This window comes from Equus quagga, chromosome 16 (genome assembly GCF_021613505.1).
Source record: "Equus quagga isolate Etosha38 chromosome 16, UCLA_HA_Equagga_1.0, whole genome shotgun sequence".
NCBI lineage: Eukaryota > Metazoa > Chordata > Mammalia > Perissodactyla > Equidae > Equus > Equus quagga.
The window spans coordinates 73,399,555-73,422,030 of record NC_060282.1 but is presented as its reverse complement, the minus strand read 5'-3'; the positions used below and the strand labels follow the sequence as shown (position 1 = coordinate 73,422,030).

The 22,476-nt window shown below is 41.8% G+C and overlaps 1 protein-coding gene and 1 long non-coding RNA gene across 11 annotated transcripts in view; one reads left to right on the top strand and one right to left on the bottom strand.

The window, feature by feature from the left end:
• LOC124228002 (uncharacterized) overlaps window positions 1-7,297 on the bottom strand; it is a 119,126-nt gene extending 111,829 nt beyond the window's left edge. For 3 of the 5 annotated variants that reach the window (XR_006885602.1, XR_006885603.1, XR_006885600.1), the window contains exons 1-3: window positions 5,942-6,855; window positions 1,898-1,975; window positions 741-1,043 (exon numbers count right to left, since the gene is read on the bottom strand). This is a non-coding gene — a long non-coding RNA (uncharacterized LOC124228002). Of the gene's footprint in view, window positions 1-740; window positions 1,044-1,897; window positions 1,976-5,941; window positions 6,856-7,070; window positions 7,143-7,171 lie in introns of those variants that run through there. The other 2 variants (XR_006885601.1, XR_006885604.1) reach the window with 2 other exon arrangements.
• PEX2 (peroxisomal biogenesis factor 2) lies at window positions 6,742-22,250 on the top strand. Of its 6 annotated transcripts, none has more exons than XM_046642207.1 (4): window positions 7,357-7,491; window positions 7,624-7,806; window positions 18,916-19,025; window positions 20,378-22,250. In XM_046642207.1, the coding sequence occupies exon 4, from the start codon at window positions 20,395-20,397 to the stop codon at window positions 21,310-21,312; it is 918 nt and encodes a 305-aa protein (XP_046498163.1). In that variant the 5' UTR covers window positions 7,357-7,491; window positions 7,624-7,806; window positions 18,916-19,025; window positions 20,378-20,394; the 3' UTR covers window positions 21,313-22,250. The 6 variants fall into 6 exon arrangements, with proteins under 6 accessions (XP_046498166.1, XP_046498164.1, XP_046498162.1 ...); XM_046642205.1 differs by having other exon boundaries at window positions 18,916-19,059; XM_046642210.1 differs by lacking the exons at window positions 18,916-19,025; window positions 20,378-22,250 and adding an exon at window positions 9,434-10,167 and having other exon boundaries at window positions 6,742-7,491.
• Window positions 22,251-22,476: the final 226 nt, after the last annotated feature.

The window sequence follows — 22,476 nt, the reverse complement described above, 5'->3', positions numbered from 1 at the left end:
ATGCATGACTATAATCTAAGATGACACATTTAAAATGATTTGAAAGGTGCCTACCACCTAGTAAGTGCTCAATAAATGTAAGCCACTATCAACATTCTAATTTTATTATTATCATCATTATTTGCAGTGGAAAGAGCTCTCACTAGTAACTGGGAGATATACAAAGTTGCCTTATCATTCCAAGTTTTTTTTTCCCTCATCTGCACTAAAATACTACTAATATCTTAGTATCAGTTATCTATTAATGCATAAGAAATTACCCCAAAACACTGTCTTTAAAAAATATTTATTGGGGGGCTGGCCCCGTGGCCGAGTGGTTGGGTTTGCACGCTCCGCTGCAGGCGGCCCAGTGTTTCGTTGGTTCGGGTCCTGGGCGCGGACATGGCACTGCTCATCGGACCACGCTGGGGCAGCGTCCCGCGTGCCACAACTGGAAGAACCCACAACGAAGAGTGCACAACTATGTACCGGGAGGCTTTGGGGAGAAAAAGGAAAAAATAAAATCTTTAAAAAAAAAAAAAAAATATTTATTGGGTCAGCCCCAGTGGCCTAGTGGTTAAGTTCAGTGTGCTCTGCTTCCGCGGCCACGATTGGGTTCCTGGGTGTGAACCTACCCCACTCTGTTAGTGGCCATCCTGTGCTGCCGGTCCACATACTAAAAAATAGAGGAAGACTGGCATGGATGTTAGCTTGCGGCAAATCTTTCTCAATAAAAAAAATATATATATATACACACATACTATCTTGTAAGGTCTGTGGGTCAGGAATCTGGTGCGGCTTAGCAGTGTTCTCTGGCTCAGGACCTCTCACAAGGCTGCCGTCAAGGTGTTCACTGGGGCTGCAGTCATCTCAAGGCTCATCTAGAGACGGGTCCGCTTCTAAGTTCATGCTCTGGTTGTTGGTAGGATTCAGTTCCTCGCAAGCTGTTGCACTGAGGGTCTTGGTTCCCTCCGGCTGTTGGCTGGAGGCCGCCCCCAGTTCCTTGACATATGGTCTCTCTATGGGGCAACATTCCATGTTGTGGCTTGCTTCATCAAAACAAGCTGGTGAAAGGGAAAGAGAGAGAGAGGGAGCAAGAGGGAAGTCACAGTCTTCTGCAACCTAATCCCAGAAAGCATACCCTAGCACTTTTGTCCCACGCCATTCAGTGAGAGAGTCACTAGGTCCAGCCTACACTCAAACAGACAAGATTACACAAGGGCATGAATACTATGAAGTGGGGATCATTAAGGGTCATCTGTAGGCTTCGTACCACAATTTATGGACTTAGCGTGGAAATTAAATGGGACTAACGCATCTAAAATTCACTGTAGAGTGCTTAGCCCATTGCAGATATTCAACTAATATGAGTTTATTCTCTCCTCCTTACTAGAATAATAGTCCTTGAAAACAAAGACATTGACCAGCGAGGCCTGCAGTACATTAGCACTCTGCTAAGCAGATATGGCTCTCACCAACCACCAGAGGAATAAATGATAAACAATACTGGCACAATTGTTCACAACTTGGCTAATACTGTCTATTTTCATAAAGTAAAACCTATGTACCTTTCAGCAGTGATTCACTGACAGTACAGAGTGCGGCAGGCAGAATAATGGCCCCCCAAAGATGCCCTTACCCGAACCCCAACAACCTGTGAATAAATTACGCAGCAAAAGGGACTGTGAAGATGTAATTAAGTTAAGGACCTTGAGATGGGAGATTGACCTAGATTATCCAGGTGGATTTAATCTTTAAACTCAGAGAACCTTCCCTGTCTGTAGTCAGAGGAAGCACTCTGACTGCAGGATGGTTAGAGATACAACATTGCTGGCTTCAAAGATGGAGGGAGGGGGCCACGAGCCAAGGACTGTGGACACCTCCTAGAAGCTGGAAAAGACAAGAAAATGGATTCTACCCAACAGTCTCCAGAAAGGAAGACAGCTCCGCTGACAACTTGCTCTTAGCCTGGTGAGAACAGTGTTGGACTGCTGACCTGCAGAACCATAAGAAAATAAACATATGCTGTTTTGTAAGTTACAAGTTGGTGGTAATTTGTTACATTACAGCAGCTAATAGAAAACAATACAAAGAGAAAATACTGTGAGTTACTCATGAGAGGGATCATACACAAGTACTCTCTAAAAGTTTAATGAATGTACATGGTCATTCTATAATGTAAGACAGTAAAAATCATGGAGTTTAAAAATCTCTAGTTAAATATCACAATTATGAAACACTGGGCTATTTTTTAATCACTGTATTATAAGGAAATTAGCTATCATCAAAAGCAATGAAAACATAAACTATTGTGTTTATACTTAACAAACACTTACAGAATATTTCCAATGTGGTAGATATTATTATTGACACTTTATAAACATTACCTCGTTTGGATCCATTAACCCTGAGAGATAGTTACTACTATCAGCCCGGTTTTACAAAGAACAGGCACAGGGGTCACCAGCTTGCCCCTAAAGAGTGCAGAGGTAGTAAGTGGCAGAGCCAGAATTCAAAGCCAGGCACCCCGGCTCCAGAGCCCATGCTTTTAACCACCAGTTACACTTTTTCAAAAGTCGTAACTTTATATATTCCCAATAAGTTGCTTGAGATACCTTTTCAGACACAAGCAGAATTTTTTTAATTGTGTGTAATCTGGGTTATTTTTCCCAATTCATTCATTCAACAATTAATTGCCAAGAGCTTCCTACGTCTTGGGCACGGAGGAAAAGAGAAATGAATAAAACAATGAGCCGCCCCCTAAAGAGTTTACAGTTTAGTGACACGAGACAGACATGTAAACAGATGACAAAATAATATAATAAATTCATTTAAGCAAAACTCTCTCTTATTCCCTATCAACGAGTTCATGATTTCGAAGGAAAGACAAGTGCTTACATAAACAATTGTGATACCTCAAATGCTACAGTGCAGGCACCTAACTGGTGGTAAGATACTTAGAAAAAGGAATAATACTTGCAGAAACTGGGGTTGGGGGCGTGGGGGGACACTGGAGAGTATGAAGAAGGAGAGTAACCGAGGGATGAGTGACGTGTGGACTTTTGTCCTTTAGAAAGATTACTCTGGAAAGGAGGGAAGAGAGTAAGCCTGAAGAGTGGTAAGGCTGGAGGCCACAAATTTGTTAGGAGATGACGAAATGCAGAGATGATAAGGGTTTGAATTAAGGCAATGACAGCAAAGATTATTAGAAGGAGGGGGGACGACGGTTTGGAGTGGTAATGGAAGGCCTTGTGGCCAGGGAGCCAGGACACGCCATGGGCCTCCCTCAAGGAATAATAGCAAGAGACCAACGAGGAGTTAGAAATGATGGCTGTGTGAGTACTAGGCAGAGGAATGGCAGGGGGCAGTAATCAAAGTTTGCGCCCTGGTGCTCTTCCAAGGAACTCAGGCATTAACCGGGGGCAACGAGAGTCTGAACAAAGTGTCTAAAAAGTGTGCAATCAGATAACACTAGAAAGTAACACTGCTAGAAAGATGGAAGCCGGACTGGAGTGGGGAGGAAGCAGAGGCTGAGAAAGGAGATGGCACTGTGGTATATTAAAAGGAAAATTTTAATTTTCAGGTTTTATTTCATAAAGAGACAGAATTTATCTAAAGCAACCTTTTCTTTTTAGGACTCATGGTCACCATATCACCAAAGCATGTGTAGTAAATCCAAACGTTCAGAAATTATTTTTACCGTGTTGTGGTTCAGAGCACACAGAGGCCCTGGAACCTGACTGCATAGGTTCAAATCCTCATTCCACCACTTAAAAGCTGTGAGAAGGTAGGCAAGTGACTTCCCCATTCTGCACCTCTCTCCCTGTCTGTAAGTGGGGATAATAACAGTGCTTGTCTCCTAGCGCATTGCTGAGGACTAAATGAGTAAATGCAGAAAAAGGACTCAGAATAGTGTCCAGAACATATTACACATCCAACAAAATTTACCTGTTATTATCAACATTATTCTTCTATCCTATTATTCTATCCTGCTAAGAAATGCTGGATATCCTGCACGGCCCCAGTTAAGATGCGCTGTAGGCAGAATAAGGGCCCCTAAAAATGTCCCCGCCCCAATCCCTGGGACCTGTGAATGTGTTACTTCACCACGGCAAAAGAGATTTGGCAGATATGATTAAGGCTCTGGACCTTGAGATGGAGAGATTATTCTGGATTATCTAGGTAGGCCCAACCTAATCAGATTCCTAAAAGACTGCAATTAGGGAGATGAAACAAGAGAGGAAAAGGTAAGAGGAATCAGAAGGATGAGGGAGTCTCAACGCACCACTGCTGGCTTTGAAGATGGAGAAAAAGGCCCACAACCCAAGGAGTGTGGATGGCTTCTAGAAGCTGGAAAGATCCCTCAGTTGATAGCCAGAAAGGAACCAGGGACCTCAATACCATCACAGCAAGGAACTGAATTCGGTCAACAACCTGAATGAGCAAAATGCCTGATTCTTCCCTAGGCCCTCTAGAAAGGAACACAGACTGGGGACACCTGGATTTTAGCCCAGTGAGATCCCAGTTGGACTTCTGACTACAGAACTGTTAAGATAATACATTGGTGTCCCTTTGAGCCTCTCACTTTGTGGTAATTTGTTACAGCAGCAATGGTAAACTAACATAAGATCTACGATTAACTTTTTCCTAAAAGACTCAAATATATTGATTTAAGAACTAGGTAATATGCTAAAATAAATTTAACTTTTTAAAGTCAGCAATTTTAAACTATGTTAGGGGCATAAATCAATGTTTCCTTTACATTTCTATTATTAAATTCCTTAGAACCTACAAGTCGCTGAAAGGCTAAAAGAGGGTATCATAAATAAGATGCTATTATAATTTTTTTCATCTTTTCTTCATATTTAAAGGTAAAGAAATACTCAAATTTATTTTTTTCTTAAGTTCTCATGATTAATGGATCAATTAAGTACACTTTGATTTTTTACTAATATATTTTCAGCCCACAGCCAAGTCTTAATAAGACTCTTCATTAACATGTCGGCAGGAATATATAAATTCTAGGTTTAAAACAATTAACGTGTTAAATTTACAGAGGTAAAGCACTTACTCAAAGGCAAAATATACTCTATCTTGGTTATTATCTACTTTTTCGCCGAGTCTGAATTGATACTCATTAGCTCAAAGAGAGTAAGGGCCATGTCTGGGTTGTTCACTTTTACATCAGCACTGCCTAGCAATACTGGCCCCCAGCAGGCTTTTGTTAAATGAACGAAAATAAATATATTTTTAAAGCAAGTATAAAAAACTGGAAACGAAGCTTCCCTGAAAGCTAGCTTACTAGCTCACTGGAAAACTGAAGAGATATACTGTATCCAGAGGGTAAATGATAAAAGCCAGAACTTAAGTATTTTCAACAGAAATCTTAAAAGTTCTGTATGCTTCCTCACATTCTTTATCAGATTTATTAAACATAATTCAAATTTCTGCATAGCCTGGTATGTTTATTATCAACAGCTATAGTGATGCTCATGTGACATAACGCTCTATGAATTGGAACTTGCTTTCTGAAAATCTCCTCTGTGTTTTTTTTGGTTCTTTTTCCTCCTTTCATAAAAATTAAGTGAAGCCCAGTAAATCTGTAGGCCCAGGTGAGACGTGCAACGTGGTCACCTTCCTTCACAATTGAAAGACTGGGTCTTCTTCAAAGAGACTCTCTTACCCTCTGGAACAGCACTATCCAAGATAAATATGATAACATAAGCCACATACGTAATTCTAAATTTTCCAAAACATTATTTCATTCTCATGTAATCAATATAAAACGGAATAGTTTACATTCCGTTCTTTTCATACTATATCTTAGAAATCCAATGCACATTTTACACGTAGAGCAGACTTCAATTCGGTCTGCTCGCATCTCAGGCGACTGGTGGCTCTAGCAAACCCTGTCCCCCTGCACCAGGGCGAGCTGTATCTCCTGTCAACTTGGAGCTCCTACCCTCTCTCACTGGTACTGTCGGTTCCCGTGGTGGCAAGGTGTTTTTTTCCTTTCACGAATTGGAGAAATCATCCTCCTCCTCTTCCTCAGGACAAGATCTCTTTAATGCACGCAAGACAACAAAATTCTAGGTATAAGTGATGTCAACTTGTACACCTTTAATGTAAAAACGAATTTGAACAGTATTAGAGTTCATGAATAAGTGTTCTTTTATCTTGTCCGTAATGTTTCATATTCTGAGTAACAACTCTGTTCCCCAAGACAATTGGAAAAAACAAAGCTTTCCCGGAACCCTGCTTCTCCAGGCTCCGCTTTGACCGTGGGTCTGACAGCACAGCTGCCGAGGACCCAATGCTCCCGGGACGAGGGCGCAGGCCAGAACTCAGATGCTCTCGGGACCTACTGTGCGCAGGCAGCTCCCTTCCTGCCTGCAGTAGGAGGGCACAAGGCCAGAAAGGAGCCCCTCCTAGGACCTAATGTGTGCAGGGAGCTCCCTTCCCTGCCCGCACTAGGGGGGAGCGAGGCCAGAAAGGGGCCGCTGCAGGGACCTACTGTGTGCAGGCGGCTCCCCTCCCCGCCTGCGGTGCAGCCTCGGAACGCGCCGCCCGCAGACGCGGCCGGCCATCCTGCACAGTGAGAAGGCGTGGGCCGTTCTCACCGCTGCCACAGAACGCCCTGGGGGCCGCCCCCGACGACCCGCCGCGGGCCCCAGCCCTCGGAAGCCCGGCTCGTCCCGGGGCGGGCGCCTGCAGTCCGCGCGCCCACGAGCTCCGGGGACTCCGCCCGCCCCGGCGCGCCGAATGCATCCAGCTCGCCGGGCAGGGCCGCTCTGCAGGGCGGGCGGCCGACTAGACGGGGCTTCCGGCGCTCCAGAGCCTGAGGAGGTCGCGGCCACCCACCCGCGGCCCCCAGCTCAACGGCCCCGGGCCCGCGGCCGCCCACCCCAGGGCTCCCCACCCCGCTCCACGGGCCGTCCAGCAGCCGGCCCTCGCCCAGGGCCAGCGCGGAGGCCCGAGGCGCGGCGGCGCCCAGCCGCCACCCGGCGGCGCTGGTCCGGCGGCCCGGGGCGGCGCCCGAAGGCGGGGAAAGCCCTGCCCCAGAAGAGCCCGGCTTCCCCGCGGCTCCTGACCCCACGGCCTCTTCACGCGCCGCGCGCGACCCGGCGGACGGGTTCCCGACTCTCCTGCCAATCAGATACGGCTGTCCCCCAACGGCCAGCCGACCAATCACCGCGTGCGGGGTCCTCGTCGGCTCCTCGGCTCTTCGGCTCTTCGGCTCCTCGGCTCCTCGGCTCCTCGGCCCTTCGGCCCTTCGGCTCGTCGGCGTTCGCGGTGGCTGCGCCCGCCCGGGCCTTCCGCCGCGCGCTGAAGCGTAGTTCTCGTGGGTTTAATTCCTCCTCTTCCTTTTGACACTTCCGGGTCCTGCGTCGCTCCGGAAGCTGCGAGTTCCGGAAGTCTGGGGAGTCCAGGTTCGGCCAAGAAAAGCCGAGCTTCCCAGATAATGTTTCAGAAAAAGTTGCGTGGAGCGGGGGCGTTCCGCAGACTCCGAAGGTCAGTGTCGGCCGAGAGCCGAGCGTAGAGCGGAGGCCCCGGGTACCCCTGGGCGCGCGTGCAGTTTCACGACCTTGTAATCGTCGCCCTTTGCTTGAGTTTCCCTGTTTATTGGCTTCTGTCTTCCTGCAGGAGGCAAGTGCAAGTCTGATTTGGGGAAAGGCGATGAAGCCAAGCGAAACTCCTAAAAGTAGTCTTAGGATCGCACCGTTAGAAAGAGAAAAAGAAACACGAGCTAGGCTCGAGCTCCTTTGCATTTCACGAGGTGTCGTTCTGGACACAAACTCCGAAATCTCCTCCTCGAACTGGGCGCCGGTGAGATTTACCTCTTGCGAACGGCTTCAGAATTCTGCAGGATCCAGACCTTACTTGCTATCTGAGCGTTCGTGTTGTGTTATATTTGGCACCAGAAAAACTGCGTGTGCTTAAGTTTCCAACATTTTTGAAAGCCTGTGAACTTAAAAAGCAGTTTTAATTTTCTTGGGGAGCAAGAGCTGTTGAGAATTTTCTTATAAAATTCCTTGCGATGAGTTTGTTATATTTGACACTGATTTCTGATAAGGAGCATGAGGATGTGAGAACCATTAGCATTTTTATTCTGGGGCCTTAAATTAAAAGTCGTTGTTTACTTATTTCTTTGGATTCTGTTTTCCAGAAATACAACATTTAGTAAAAGAGGTTTTCACAAAATGAGACGGAAGTTGTTAAACCTTCATGCCTGTCAAGTTGTGGGATTCTGGGATGCCCCTTGAAAATTTCTTCCCTTGACAATTTCAAACAATTACAGGGAGAGTGGGGCTCCATCGCATCCCAATTTGTAGTCGAAACACCTTTCCCTAATGTGTTACCTTTAGTTAAATTTGAACAGAATAATCTTGGGACGGCTGACTTTTTGTGTTTCTTTCCCACTTATCTTCTCTCTGATCTTGCCCATATTATCAGTTACTTGTGTCCAAAAAGATTAGAGTTGAATGATCTTGAGCCAGAAGAGACTTGAAAGGAGTGAGAGAGTGTGGAATTATTGACAAAGTCAAAAAGAGAGCCCTTCATTTTTTTTTTTCTTAAAAAAAAAAGGAAAGGACATAGAAGCAACAGGACATAGTAAAAGAGAATGCTAGACTAAGTCAAGAGAATTGAGTTCTAGTCCTGACGGGTTTTCCTCTGACCACTTCTACCTCTCGGCCTTATTTTCTTCATTTTTAGAAATTAGGGTTTTAAAACTGTTCCACAGAAGAGCTCATGTAGAAATTTCCTGGAGCCACGCAGGGGAGAGACGAAGCACACAGACCCGGAGTAGTATTTCACAAGAGCAGCTATTTTGTGTGTTCTGCTTGAAAAACAGGGTTCTTGTTAAAATTAAATCCGTAACTTAGACTAGATGATCTGTTTCATTATAGCATTAAAGTTCTGTTTCTTAGGATAATTATTCATTTGTATTCAACATGCATTTATTTTTTAAAAAAATAAACGGTATATGTTCACAGCAAATTCATTACTAAAAGCCACAAACATGTCTATCTTCAATCTCATTTGTTTAATAAATACAAATTTCAAGTTTACTTCTTTATGATCAGAATCATAATTCTTCGTATTCTCTCTTCTCCCTACCCTTTTAGCCGTAGAATTTTTGCTTATATTTGAAGTTCGTAATAATCTTTGCAATAGGGAGGGCAAGTATTTTCCATTTTACTTATTTGGTAGCTGAACCTTAAAGATGTCAGCAGTCTTGCCCAACATCAAATTTCTAGTAAAGTTCTGAGTCCTAGCCCCATGTTTTACTGACAGTGTGACAGAATTTTAAGATTTTCTTTCCTCTTGCACTCCACTGTGCTCAGATTCTTATAGCACAAGGAATACATAGGCCACATGCACAATCTTTATTTCCACACAAAAGTTCTGCTTGGAATCACTCATTCCTTTTTTTTCTCCCTTGATTATCTAGGTTGGACAACCTAGGAGCAAATTGAATGTTCCCTTTATCTCTTTACTGTGAAATGACAGCAGTTTCTAAACATTCCATGTTCCTCTTCAGTTCCTTTGGAATGTGGAAGAAATCTCAAGAGAAAAAGCCGGAACTGCTCCATTGGCCCCGTGTCTGTGATTCTGGCACTGCCGATGCCATCGCTGTGATTTCTGTATGTGCAAGTGGAGGCGGGGAAGAGGATGTCTCGAACCTTCTGTCCTTGCCATTGTGGGCTGTTGGTCAGCTTGTTCCCAGCCTTTTCCCATCTATGCAATCAAAATGCCCTTTTCTGTATTGCTTTTTATTCTATTTAATATGTTTTCTTTTTATCAGAGCTGTCCCTTACCTGCATGTCATACAGTGAGATAAAATTTTATCCAAGTTGCCTTTTCTTTCTTCCTACTATTAAAACACAAAACCCAAGCTCTCTAGAGTAATTCTGTTTTGATTATGCATAACCGTTCCCTTCTGGTGTCAGATGAGTTGGCCTTGCTCTACTTTGCATATACTAGTGTGTTTTCCTAATAGTTAAGTTCACACCTCACTTTTTCACCCACTTCTTCCCTTTGTTCAGATTTGACATTCTATCTATTTGAATGGTTCTCTGCCCACATGTACAGAATGTGGATGAGATGCATCCCAGGCAACGTGGAAACTTGACCACGTTCCTTTAACTTCTTTCCCCATCCACAGTCCTGAGAGCTTGACTGCCAGTCTGGTCGTATGAATGATCTTGAGGGAAAAAAATTTACTTTGAGCTCTGCAGGATTGAATTTGATCCAAGCTTACCAAATAACCATACTACTAACTTCCTTTTGATGTTCCACAATTTCTCTAGTGTTTACCAGAAATCCACTCTTTGCCAGCTTGACCTTAAACAGGTTGTTAATCGCAAGCCTTAATTTTTGTCTTCTTAAAATGGACTTGATCATATTTACTGTGTTATGAAGGTTAACTGAGATGAAGAATGTAAAGAAAACATATAGTGCCTCACGGAGAATATGTCTCACGTCGTACTGGCTGCTTTTCCACACTAATACCTCTGTTCCTCTGTGGATATTTCCATATTCTCTCGAGTGCCATAAAATGTGCAATTAAAAGTGTGTTCCAGTCATTTTCAAGTCCTTAGAATTCTCTTCTTAGGCAATTAAATCCTAAAGCCATTTTCTAAATTTATAGAGTACTTAAAGACCTAGTTGCTTCGTATGTTTCATGTGGCTCTTTTTTCGGTTCATCATTGGGATGAAGTTTTTGCTGTGGTTCATAGCTGTGCTCTTAATCTCTTATACTCAGCCCCTTAGAATAGCCCCATCTGCATGTCCTGTTGTGCCATCCTGAAGTTTATGTCCATCTTTTAGGCCTGTCCCCACCCTGTCACTATAGGACACTGGTTCAGAGCATGGCTCTGCCACTTCTGGCTGTGCGAGTTTGCACAAGGCAGCTAATCTCTCTGTGCCTCGGTTTCCTTGTTGTAAAACAGAAATAATAAAAGAACCTCTTTCTTAATATTGTAAAGATTAAATGATTGAATATTTAATTTTGCAGAGGGCACTTAACTATGGTAGTTGCTTGTTAGCACTCAGTAGCCGGTAAATGGTATGAGTTTACTACAGATGTAACTCACAAGTTGGTTGAGATTGTCTACTGGAATGCTTTTCTGCGTTTTTCCACGAGTATTGCTTGTCTGTCTCACGTTTTCTGTTCTGATATTTCCACTTTCTTTAGCCTTTTCCAAACTCATGTTGAACATTACCATTTCTGCAGTTGGAAATGGCTGTTCTTTTATTTTTTTCTTCCTCTTCCAAGGTTTCCTAAAACAGTTCCTGTAAGGATTCTAGACTTTTTACAGTTGCTCTTTTTTTCCTTTAATTTTTTAACTACTGAAGAATATAGTGTGGCAGAATGACTTGTCCAGAGTCACACAGTCTTGTCTAGAATACAGAAGTAATCAGAACCAGTTTAACTCTCCTTCCCTCTATATTTGCTCAAACATCTGCTCCTTATTTTCACAATGTGCTTTCCTTCTTAAAGACTCAGAAGTATCAGCTTTCTGAAAGAGAAGATTATGAGTGCCATGCTGTTCTCTTAAAAATGTATTTGTGAAGCTAGGCCAAGGTATTGGAAATTCTGTTTTAAGGTTTAAAAAAAGGTATTTTTACATTAGTTTTAGATGCTTGAATAAATATTCTGTAAAAGCAATGGGTGAAGTGCTCAACTGTGTAACACTAGATATAGTCTTAAAGATTGTAGTATTTGAGTTGAGTTCCCTCTTCTCTCCAAAGTAAAAGTATTTCCCCTCTGCTAAGGCAAGTTACTTACCATTGTTCATCTTTTTGAGAAATTTATGCTATTTTGAAGTTTATCCTTAGGATATACTTTGGAAACATTTTTGTGTACCCACTACCACCCCCAGAAAGAAAAATTCTGTTTGGATTTGATGAGGATGGCATTTAAATTAAGAGTAATTTTTTTTTAAAAAAGAGTAATTTACAGGTCTAGTGTCCAGAACAGAATTTTAAAATTCCGTATGTTTTGTCTATATTCAAATGAGCACTATTGGGAGTTATAACATCAGACATCTATAAGCTATTGAAACTTAGTTTATATTTGATGAAACAGAGGAACAATAGACTAATGACAAATCACTTAACAAGTCTGTGGCAGAAGTGGGATTTGAACTTACAGTCTGATTTCTAGGTCTGTTCACAGTGCCAGAGGTCACAGTGTTCTAATGGGTCTCAGCCATAGCTTTTTCACTTTTGCTCGTGTTAGAAATGTGTTCTGGGAATCAGTGTCCTGTTAAATCCCTCTCTGATGCATGTCCCATTTATTAGTATTGATTTCAATACAATGGACAGTAAATCTATCTGACTACACAAAGGAAATAAAATAGTAGGGTGTAGGTTCAAAGCTTAAGATCTCCAGTTATAGAACTTTATCCACATCACCTCATGATATGAAATGTTGGTTTAAATTTTTTAAAAACCTAAAAGGAAAAAAATGAATATATGGGCTCATCCATTTTGATTGCTAGAAGCTTTAGGATAGTGTGGCAGCAGCATGGTCGTACTAAAAATTGGTTGATTATTATGGATCTAGAAAAGGACAGCCTGGCAGGGGCTGCATGGAGGGGTTTGTTACCTTAGAGATTACTGGGGAATCACATGTTTCTGCTGACAAAGTTTACAGGACTGTAAATTTAAATGTAAAAATTTTGTGGGCAGCATGCATTGACAAATATGCCTAATGGTAATACATCTCGTATGGAGAGTCTCGGAGCAGGTCAATAATAATGTGTATATTGATAGCAGCAATGTAGGAGATGTTACTTGGTATTATAGCTAAAAATCCATGTTATTCCTTTAATCATAATTACATTAATATTGACAGGCCCTTGACAATACCCACATTATTATTGATAGATTTCTGTCAATAACATGTTTTTAAATAAAATATATTCATTCATAATTTGTACTATACTCAATAAAAGCTCTGAGTACGTCCTGAAAGATCCTTCCCTCTTTAGTGAGATCCAGTCATTTGTTTTAGTTTTGGAATGTGATATAGATGACAAAGTTTTATTTGGGAGGATGAAAAGCATAAAAGGAAAGCCGTGAGTTATTTAAGGGATAAGGTTATGTATGGCTGCTCTTACTCAACGAATTTTCAGGGTTTTTTTTTTTCTGTGAAAGAAAAGCAGTGTGACATGTCTAGTGATAAAATGTCAGCAGGAGACCTTTTTAGTTGTTTTTAGTGCTAGATCATTTTGTCTTAAACATATTTATGTGACAAGTTAATCACACTAACCCTAGTAGATGCTCTACTTTTTATCCGGTCTTGATTTTGCCTTAAATATCTTCTTCTTATAGTCTTAACTTAGTAGTATCTTTTAGTAAACGCTAATATTATTTACTGCCAATTGTACTTCTACTTAATTATTTTTATAAGTCTCTTTGCATGGCCATAAATGGTTTCCTCCTGGCTCAGTCTTTTAGAATCTTAAAGTAGTACTCTATAGTTTGGGGAGTGGAGAGGAAGAGGGTAATAGGATTGTGTATTAAAAGAATGAGATTTCATGGCAGAATAGAAAAAAGGGTTGCCTATTTTTGGCATTCTAGAAAAATCAATTTGAATTGAATCTGATGGTGTTTGTTTCAATTCAAAACAATCCCAACTTTTAAAAAAACATTAGCTTGTATTTTCTTTTAACTATTCAAGTTTGAGCCTACTTTTGTGAAACTGGATACTAACCTACAAGAAGCAATGATATGAGGATTGTTAAAACTTACTTAAATTCTTGAAAGTAAAGTAGAAATAGAGTGGCCAATAGTTGAGCGTGGATGGCAATCAATGTAAGAGTCGGGAAAGTACTGGTTTACCAAAAGAGTTGGGGATTTTTGATTTGAAAATGTGAGGACACCATAATCTTCTTTTTAATTTTCATAGTTCTCAATGAAGCAAGTTAAATTACTTTGACTTTTTCAGGAAGTTATTAGCACCTTAGTTAAGGCCCTTAAATTGTCTCAGGAGTCCTGTAACTGGGTCTCCTTGAACTGGAGTTTTTCTTTTCTTCAGTCTTATTGAACTCTGCCATCAGATTAATCTTTTAAAATGTATGTCCTTTTATGTCTTTTCTATTTAGTGATTATTCATTCCTAAAAAATCAGTGCAGTTTCCTTAAAACCGGGTCTTTTTACAGTAGGTTGACTCTTCAACCAGTCTCTCCTGCCAACACGTTCTACTCTAGTCTAGCAGATGACTTGTTTCTTTGCTCCAGATAAAAAGCACAACCACTTTGATGGGAATTAGATAACCAAGGACGCAGCTCGCGTTGGCACCCGTCCCCATATCTCCCGGAAAGACTATGGCTTGCGCATTTCTGGGATTCGCACAGTCTGTTCCTTTGCCTTCAATGCCATTTTTCTCTTTTTCTCCCTGAGGACTTTTGTGATCCTTTATAGTCTTTTCACATTTTGAGATCCATTCTTTGCTTCAGAGATCAATGACTGGTCCTGATTATAGTAGCATCCTTTTTCTTTAAAAATGCTTGAATAAAAGAAAGTTAACTGAGGGTTAAGTATTTGGATTGAATCCCTGGTACCCAGAGAATGCCTGGCATTTGGTAGGCACTCAATAAATATTAGTTAAATTGAGTTGCCATTTGTCAGAGAATTAGAATTCATTAAAACACAAACTTCTTATGTTATATTAGAGAATATGTCCTTTAAAGGCATTTATGGTGTTTTCTCTATACTCTGCTTATTTGGGGCAGATGTTATTGTACAGCAGTGGAGGGGAAGAAGTTCCATTATCCGATTAATTGAAATTCAGGTTATTTCAATTTCATCAGTTTCTTCCACTCGTGGGCACTGCCCTTCTCTAAAGCCAGCATTCTAGAATAACTACCTGCCAGAATGGGAGAAGGGGAAAGGAGAAGGAACTGAATGTAGTGTGTTGGTAAAGAACCAAGGTGAGATGCTCGTCTTGGCCTGCCTGTACCGTGCCCTGTTCAGTGAAGCAGCCTAGAGTCAGATATTATCACTGTGCGTTCCTGAGGTTTCTTTGCTTCCAGATAAAAGGCCCAACCATGTCGATGGGGGTTAAGTAACCAAGGGAGCAGGTCATGCTCGACCCATCCCCACTCCATCGTCTCCTTTCAGATGAGATGCAGGTTAAGAGTATGATGACTTCCACTGAACCATGTCTCTGCCCTTCCCGCCTGGCCCCCATGCATGCACACATAATGGTGATATCATGTTTACTGTTTAACTGCCACAATTATATTTTAATGGTGTAGTCAATATTTCCTGGAAAAAAATTCTTTTGCCACAGGTTCATTGAGGCATTAGTATAAGTAATAATGGAGATTTCAGTCTTTTGAAATGAGATTTGCCAAAATCAGCCAGCAGTCTTTTTCTTCTCGTGCCCATCCCTAGCCAAAGCAGCAACAATATAATAATAATACTGCTTTCCAGTTTCCAAACCACTTTCATAACATAATCTGGTTTAATCTCAACAACTTTGTAAAGTGGCTGTTATTTTCAACTTTTTGTAGAATCTGAGGCTAATGACATTTTTAAGATCACATAGCAAGTAAGTGACAAAGCTGGAACTTGAGCCCAGGGCTGATTGATTTTAAATCTGCTTTTTCCACTCAATGGCAGTGCCTAAGTAGGAATGTAGAGCATAGGAGGGGTATTCCACTTTAACGAACTAGGGTGTGTAATGGACGGTGTCTGCTCTGCTTACGACTAAAAGAAGTCACAAAATTAGTAAAATGTTGGAAAATAAAACCTAAAACAAAAAATAGAGGGACAAATTATTCATCTGGAAGAGTAAAGGCTGAAGAGTTTAATAACAGTCTTTTAGTGTAGTAAAGAGTGTTACATAGGGAGGCAATCGGGCCCAGCTGTTCCTAATCTACACTGAGGCCAGGCCTGGGGAGAACAAGAGGAAAGACAAAAATGTTAAACTATAACAGAAGGGATAAGAAAGAATTTTTTGATAATAAGGATTGTTAAATACTGGATTGGTTAGAGAACGTGCTAAGTCTCCTTTTCTGGCAGCTATTAAAAATTCCTGTCTTGACTGAATGTTCTTAAGTATGATTCCTCCAGAAACGAGGCGTTTGAAATAGATGATTCCTCTGGAAAATCACTCCCTCTGACCGGTTTCTCACTCAATGTAAGTAAGGAACCTGAGGAAGAGAGAGCTTCCCTCACCATCCCGTTCATGTAGATGCTCTCAAAATATTCAGTCAGTACATTGATTAGCCGCCAAACTACTCATTCCATTGCTTATAGAGTCAACAAACGTTTCATTGGGCAGCTTCTACAAACGCATCTTTGTGGTAGATTCTGTAAGAGTAATAAGATATTCATCAGCCACAATCTGGAGCTGAGTGTGACCCGAGTATTTAAAGATACATAAATTGGCACAACTGGCCCTCCAACACAAGCCATATATTTCATCATAACTGAATAAAAGAAACATCCATCCAGTCCAATATTGGGAGTGGGGAGGGGCCAAGAGAAGAGACTCGTAGTGTTGGACTTAATATTGATGTCGCGTACAGTCAGAGCTTTGCGACAGTACTTTGGCAGTAAGAGAGCTTCCTTTATCTTGCCGGCCACAGAATATGAAATCTGGGGAAGATGCAGAGTTGTAGACACTGTTACAGTAGAAGTGTTCCATATACCATATTCTTATGAATGATTGTAGAATTTTGTATGAGGGAAACTGAGGCAGGTCACTTTGTAGGTGGCAGGTGCTTTGAGAAATAAGTATAAGGCACTTTTCTGTAACTAGTTTACAGAAAAGTTAGGGAAAGAGATGTATTCACATGACTGAAATCACAGTACAAATGTTGGAGGGCGCAAGTGGGTGGCACAGACAGTTGCTGTCAGAGTTAAAGATGCTTGTAATGGCAGTTGGGGATAGTTATGAAGATTTCATGGAGAATGTTGAAATAAAGTGGAATATGAAGGGCAGATAGTTGAGGGCAGTGGGCCTAGTTGGTAGGGAAAGTAAGTGTGTTAGGTACCTGAGAAAAGGCATAGAGGCAGAAGTGAAGGATTGTCTGGGATTAGAGGCCCACTGGCGAATAATGGGTTATCCAGTTACAGAGAGGGAGACAGAGTCAGGCTAGGTTAGGTCTGAGAAGTTTGTACTTTACCCCAGGGATAACAGTGAGGTAAAAAAAAGGTGATTTGGTGAGTGTGGGCAAATAATTTTGTAGATTTTGGCTTGTTTATGAGGTTTTAAAAATAATGTTTTGGGGGAGGTTTTGTTAATTAGAGAAAATTTGTAAACTGCAGAAAAAATGAGAAAAATAATCTTATTCATTGATGATTTTTTTGTGTGAATTTTGGAATTCTTTTCCTATTGTAATAGTTTGGAAATTTTATATGTCTTCGAGATCCTGCGATACCATCTGCCTCTTATTTCCCTAGTTGCCTACCTCCTTGCAGACCTTGGTTGGTATCCTTAAGTGAGAGTCAGGACTAGTCTTTGTCTCTGCATCCCACGCACCTAGCAGGGCTGGGATGTACGGATGCTCATAAAGTTTGTGGACTCCATGAACAGTCTCTAAACTCACAAGGACTCCTTAATGGAAGAGGGAAAGCCTGAGTCAGCGCAAGATTTGTAACAGCCTCTAGATACAGGGATGAAAACTAACCAGAAATGAGTGGGAGGGCTGGCACGCAGTGTTGAGCTGTTTGGGTAATAGATACACCAAAAAGACCATGAGTTTTGCTTTGAAATGTTCTAGCCCAGTAGTTCTCAACATTACCAGGGAACTTGTTACGAATGCAGATTCTCGGCTCCCATTCCAAGCCTATTGAATCAGAATCTCTAGAACTGAGACACTGCAGTCTAACAGGTCCTCCAGGAGATGGTGGAGGACACTCAAGTTTGAAAACCACTGGACTAGAGCAGTGAGCCTGCAGGACTGTGGTGTTGAAGAGCACAGCGTGGAAATATCAAAAGCCCAAAGGTTTATGTGATATCAGTGAACATAACCAATGAAATGCCATCGTAGCTGGAGTAGGAAAACTGTAAGAATAAGATTATTTTGTTACAAAGAAGGTTGAAAGTTTTGGACAAGAGCTACCTGTCTTGTTTCGATCACTGCCTTCCTGATCTTAGCGTTTAAGTAGACCAAGTACATAGAGGCCAGGAAAGGGGAAGAACAGAGTGCTAAGGGACTAGCTGGAAGAGGCAGCTAACTCAATTGTGGAGAGTCAGGAGGAAGCGATGCCTAAGCCAGTACTTAAAGATTTAGTATGAGGGCCGCCCCGGGGCTGAGTGGATAAGTTCACACGCTCTGCTTTGGCAGCTCAGGGTTTTGCAGGTTCAGATCCTGGGCATGGATATGGCATCACTCATCAGGCCATGCTCAGGCGGTGTCCCACATGCCACAACTAGAAGGGCCCACAACTAAAATATACAACTGTGTACTGGGGGGATTTGGGGAGAAAAAGCCAAAAAAAAAAAAAAAAAGATTGGCAACAGTTGTTAGCTCAGGTGCCAATCTTTAAAAAAAAAAAAAATTTAGTATGAGGTTTTTCAGTTAAAGAATGAGAGCAGACTGTTCCAGGTGGAGAGAACACACAGCAGATGTCCACCAGTGAACTAGAGAAGGGGGCGCTTTATGACTAGAGGCCAAAGCATTAGGAATAAAAGCAAGCTGTGGGTAGGTGTGAAGAAGCTTGTGTTTTAAAAGGATTGCAGTGTGGGAAATGCACTGAAGGAGGCAAGAGGTAAGATAGACCAGTTAGATGTAATCCAGGGGAGAGATGAGAGCAGCCTGAAGTGAGGAAAAGGCTTGAAAGGGGGATGATAGAGTAATGAATGGGTTAGAAAAATATTTTGGACAAAGAACAGACCTTGGGGACTGATTAGATTTGGAGAGAGGGAAAAGGGAACTCTGTCCTCACCCCCTCCTTTCTTTCCTGTAGCTCCTGGCTGGTCTGAGGCAAGGATTTCACAGAAGAACTTGCAGCAGAAATCCCCACTGCCATCGCTAAAGGCTGGCAACGCTTGAGGGAGCCACGGGAAAGGGGAAAAGGTGACATCCCCCAGAAGGCGGTGGGCGTGTGTGGGTGAGAAGCATTTCTGTCATGTGTCTGCTGTGAGAGGAAAAGAACACTAAACAACCTGTTATTTAATAGTCGTTTTTATTTCTTCCACTTGAGCTTGTTGAGCGTGTCGTCTTCTGCCACGTTATCTAGGTCATCCCAATTTCAAGTACAATTTTATTTTAGAATGCATTTTTCAGTCCTTTTAACTTCTAACAAATTACATTTAACATCTTCTTAGTAAAAATCATAAAACAGCAGAATTTGAAAAGACTTTAGAGTCCATTTTGTCTCCAGCCCTTAGTTTTGTGAGTGAAGAAACCAAGGCCAAGATTAGGTGAAATGACTTGTTGGGATCACAGCTGCCACACTGAGGTGGCACTGAGCTTCAGCAGGTCCCTCCCCCTCCCTCTGTCACTCCGTGTCCTTTCTGTTCCTGCATCCTGGATTTGCCAGTCCATTAATAAGATGTAAACCATCTAAGCTGGTCTATATACCCGACAACAGCAGCCACTGGGTGTTTTCATCACATTGGCCTGCATATAATAGGTATTTAATAAATGCATTTTGCACGAGTCAGTCATACCTAGCTAACCATTAATCAGCTTTTTCTATTTCATTTTAAAAGGTTTTTGTCCCTTTAGCACCTATTTGTTTCCTTAGTGCATTTATGAAATTATCTAATTATATATTTTTACATCCGAGTTTTCTTGTCTTAGAAAACTATGATGTGTACGTTTCTAGTACCTTAATAATGACATTTCTGCATTCATGTTGCTTTGTGCTAGTATTTTGTTCTCCTAACTTCATTTCCAGATATAAAACGTATTTGAGAAAGATTAAATGACTTGTTGAAAATATACCTTTGCAGTCAGTAGAAGTGCTGGAAATTAAACTGAGGTCCTGACTTACCATCCATTGCGATGTTCCACATGGTTCATCATATTTATTAAGTTCGAATATTTCTCCATTAGTCATGTGATTATTCAGCCTTATCACTCTTAGCTTCAAGATTTTACATCTCCCGCTAAAATATCTCACCAGGAAGGATTACTTAGAGGTACATTTGTGAAAATAGGGTGCAACTTACTAAAACCTGTTCTTCTTTTGTTGAGGAGGGCCAACAAAGGATAGGAAAGAAAAGAAAGATGTAAGGGAGGAGAGAGAGAGAAGATAGAGAAAGAATTTCAAGTAACAAGTGACTATTCACTGTGCCATTTGACACTGCTGAAAGGCCATCTTCTCTGTGTCCTGTGTCATTTGTGTATCAGAGTTTTCCAAGTGTAAACCGAGCAGACAGTACAACTGTTAGATGATGCCTCTTAATTCTACTTTTTCCTAGAGACCTTCCGGGAAGGCATGGCTTCCAGAGAGGAGGGGACGAAGAGGACCAGCAGGGTGCTAAGAATCAGTCAGTTGGATGCGCTTGAACTCAACAAGGCCCTGGAGCAGCTCGTGTGGTCCCAGTTCACTCAGTGCTTTCACGGATTCAAGCCCGGCCTGTTAGCCCGCTTCGAACCGGAGGTGAAAGCATTCCTGTGGCTTTTCTTGTGGAGATTCACCATCTACTCCAAAAATGCCACTGTGGGACAGTCGGTTTTGAATATTCAGTACAAAAACGATTTTTCCCCGAACCCGAGATATCAGCCACCTAGTCGGAATCAAAAGCTCTGGTATGCTGTCTGTACGATTGGTGGGAAGTGGCTGGAAGAACGATGCTATGACTTGTTTCGAAACCCTCATTTAGCCTCATTCAGGAAAGCCAAGCAGTGTGTGAATTTTATGGTTGGACTTTTGAAATTAGGTGGGCTGATGAATTTCTTGATTTTCCTTCAGAGGGGCAAGTTTGCAACTTTGACGGAACGTCTGCTAGGCATTCGTTCTGTATTTTGCAAGCCCCAAAACATACGTGAAGTCGGCTTTGAGTATATGAATAGGGAACTTCTGTGGCATGGTTTTGCTGAGTTCCTGATTTTTCTCTTACCGCTCATCAATATCCAAAAGTTGAAGGCCAAGTTATCTTCGTGGTGTATCCCTCTCACTGGTGCTCCTAATGGTGACAGTACGTTAGCCACCAGCGGCAGACAGTGTTCTCTGTGTGGAGAGTGGCCCACCATGCCTCACACCATAGGGTGTGAGCACATCTTCTGTTACTACTGCGTGAAGAGTAGTTTCTTATATGACATGTACTTCACGTGTCCTAAGTGTGGCACAGAGGTACACAGTCTACAGCCACTGAAGTCAGGAATCGAGATGTCAGAAGTGAATGCTCTTTAGAAACTAAACTTGTTTCCTCTGAGGAAAACTGTATTATGTTTATTAGTCATCCCAAGTATGCCGTTTAAGTGTCTCTCAGGAGGGCGTGTGCTTCTCAGCCACGGGCTTCTGTTCCTTTCCAGGCATGACTAAATTCTAATCACTGGAAACCACATGCTTCTAAAAATATTATGTAAACAATAATGTTTTATTTTTTTAAAATATCATTGCCTTCACTTTGGATTGTCAAGAATAATGGACAGTTCTTGTCAGATGGCTACCATGAGTGCTCCTTCATTTTGCTACTTCCTGGAAAGAGGTTGGACTCTAAAAATAAAAGAATTTGGAGACTCTAGGGAGAGTGTGCATTTATTTTCAGAGAAGGCATTCTAACTTTATAGGCAGGTAACATCAGATAACAGCATTAAGATTTGCTGGCCCAGTTGTGGCTTTTCTCTGAAGCCAATTTTTAAGGGGTTCGGTCAGCCTCATTCTCAGGCAAAATGATGGCCTCCCGAAGCTCAAGACATGTTCTACCAGCTTTCTGATCTCACTAGAATGAGAGCTTCTTGCCTGATTTTTGCAGCAAAGTCCAGGAGCTGGCTGTCATTGGTCTGCCTGGGATTATGTGAACATTCCTGAACCAGCATGGAAAAATACTGCTTCCAGTTGCCTAAATGTGGGTGACTCCCTTATGTATACCACATGAACCTCAGGGAGGAGAGAAGGCCATTCACCACAGGAAACTGAGCTACTGCTATGGGAATGTTGGATGCTGAACGGGTAAAAACAGTAGATCCCTACTCGAGTCTGCATTTACCTTCTTCATACCCAAAGTCTCCATGCAGTCCTTCATTTTACCAGTAAGCTCATTTGGTAAGCGCATTAATAGGTAACTGAATGGTTGTCTTAGATTGCTAATTGAAATTTAAAAGATTAAATAAATAAGGTCAATGAGATTTTGTTGTACCAGCAATTTTGTTATATTGTGTAGATAGTGAATTCTGAGAAGTGCCCATATTGTCTAATTTTAACACAAAAACGCAGTACTTTACATATATGCTAACTAACAGAGTTATCAATATTATAGTAGTTTTATTTTTTTCCCACAGATCCTACTGGCACTTAGTACAATATATGTTTTTTTAAAATTTTTCATTTTTATTTAATGTCTGCCACTCCCAC

Bases quoted from the DNA above. Each gene is read 5' to 3' on its own strand.
- PEX2 (XM_046642208.1), top strand. From the start codon at position 20,395: ATGGCTTCCAGAGAGGAGGGGACGAAGAGGACCAGCAGGGTGCTAAGA.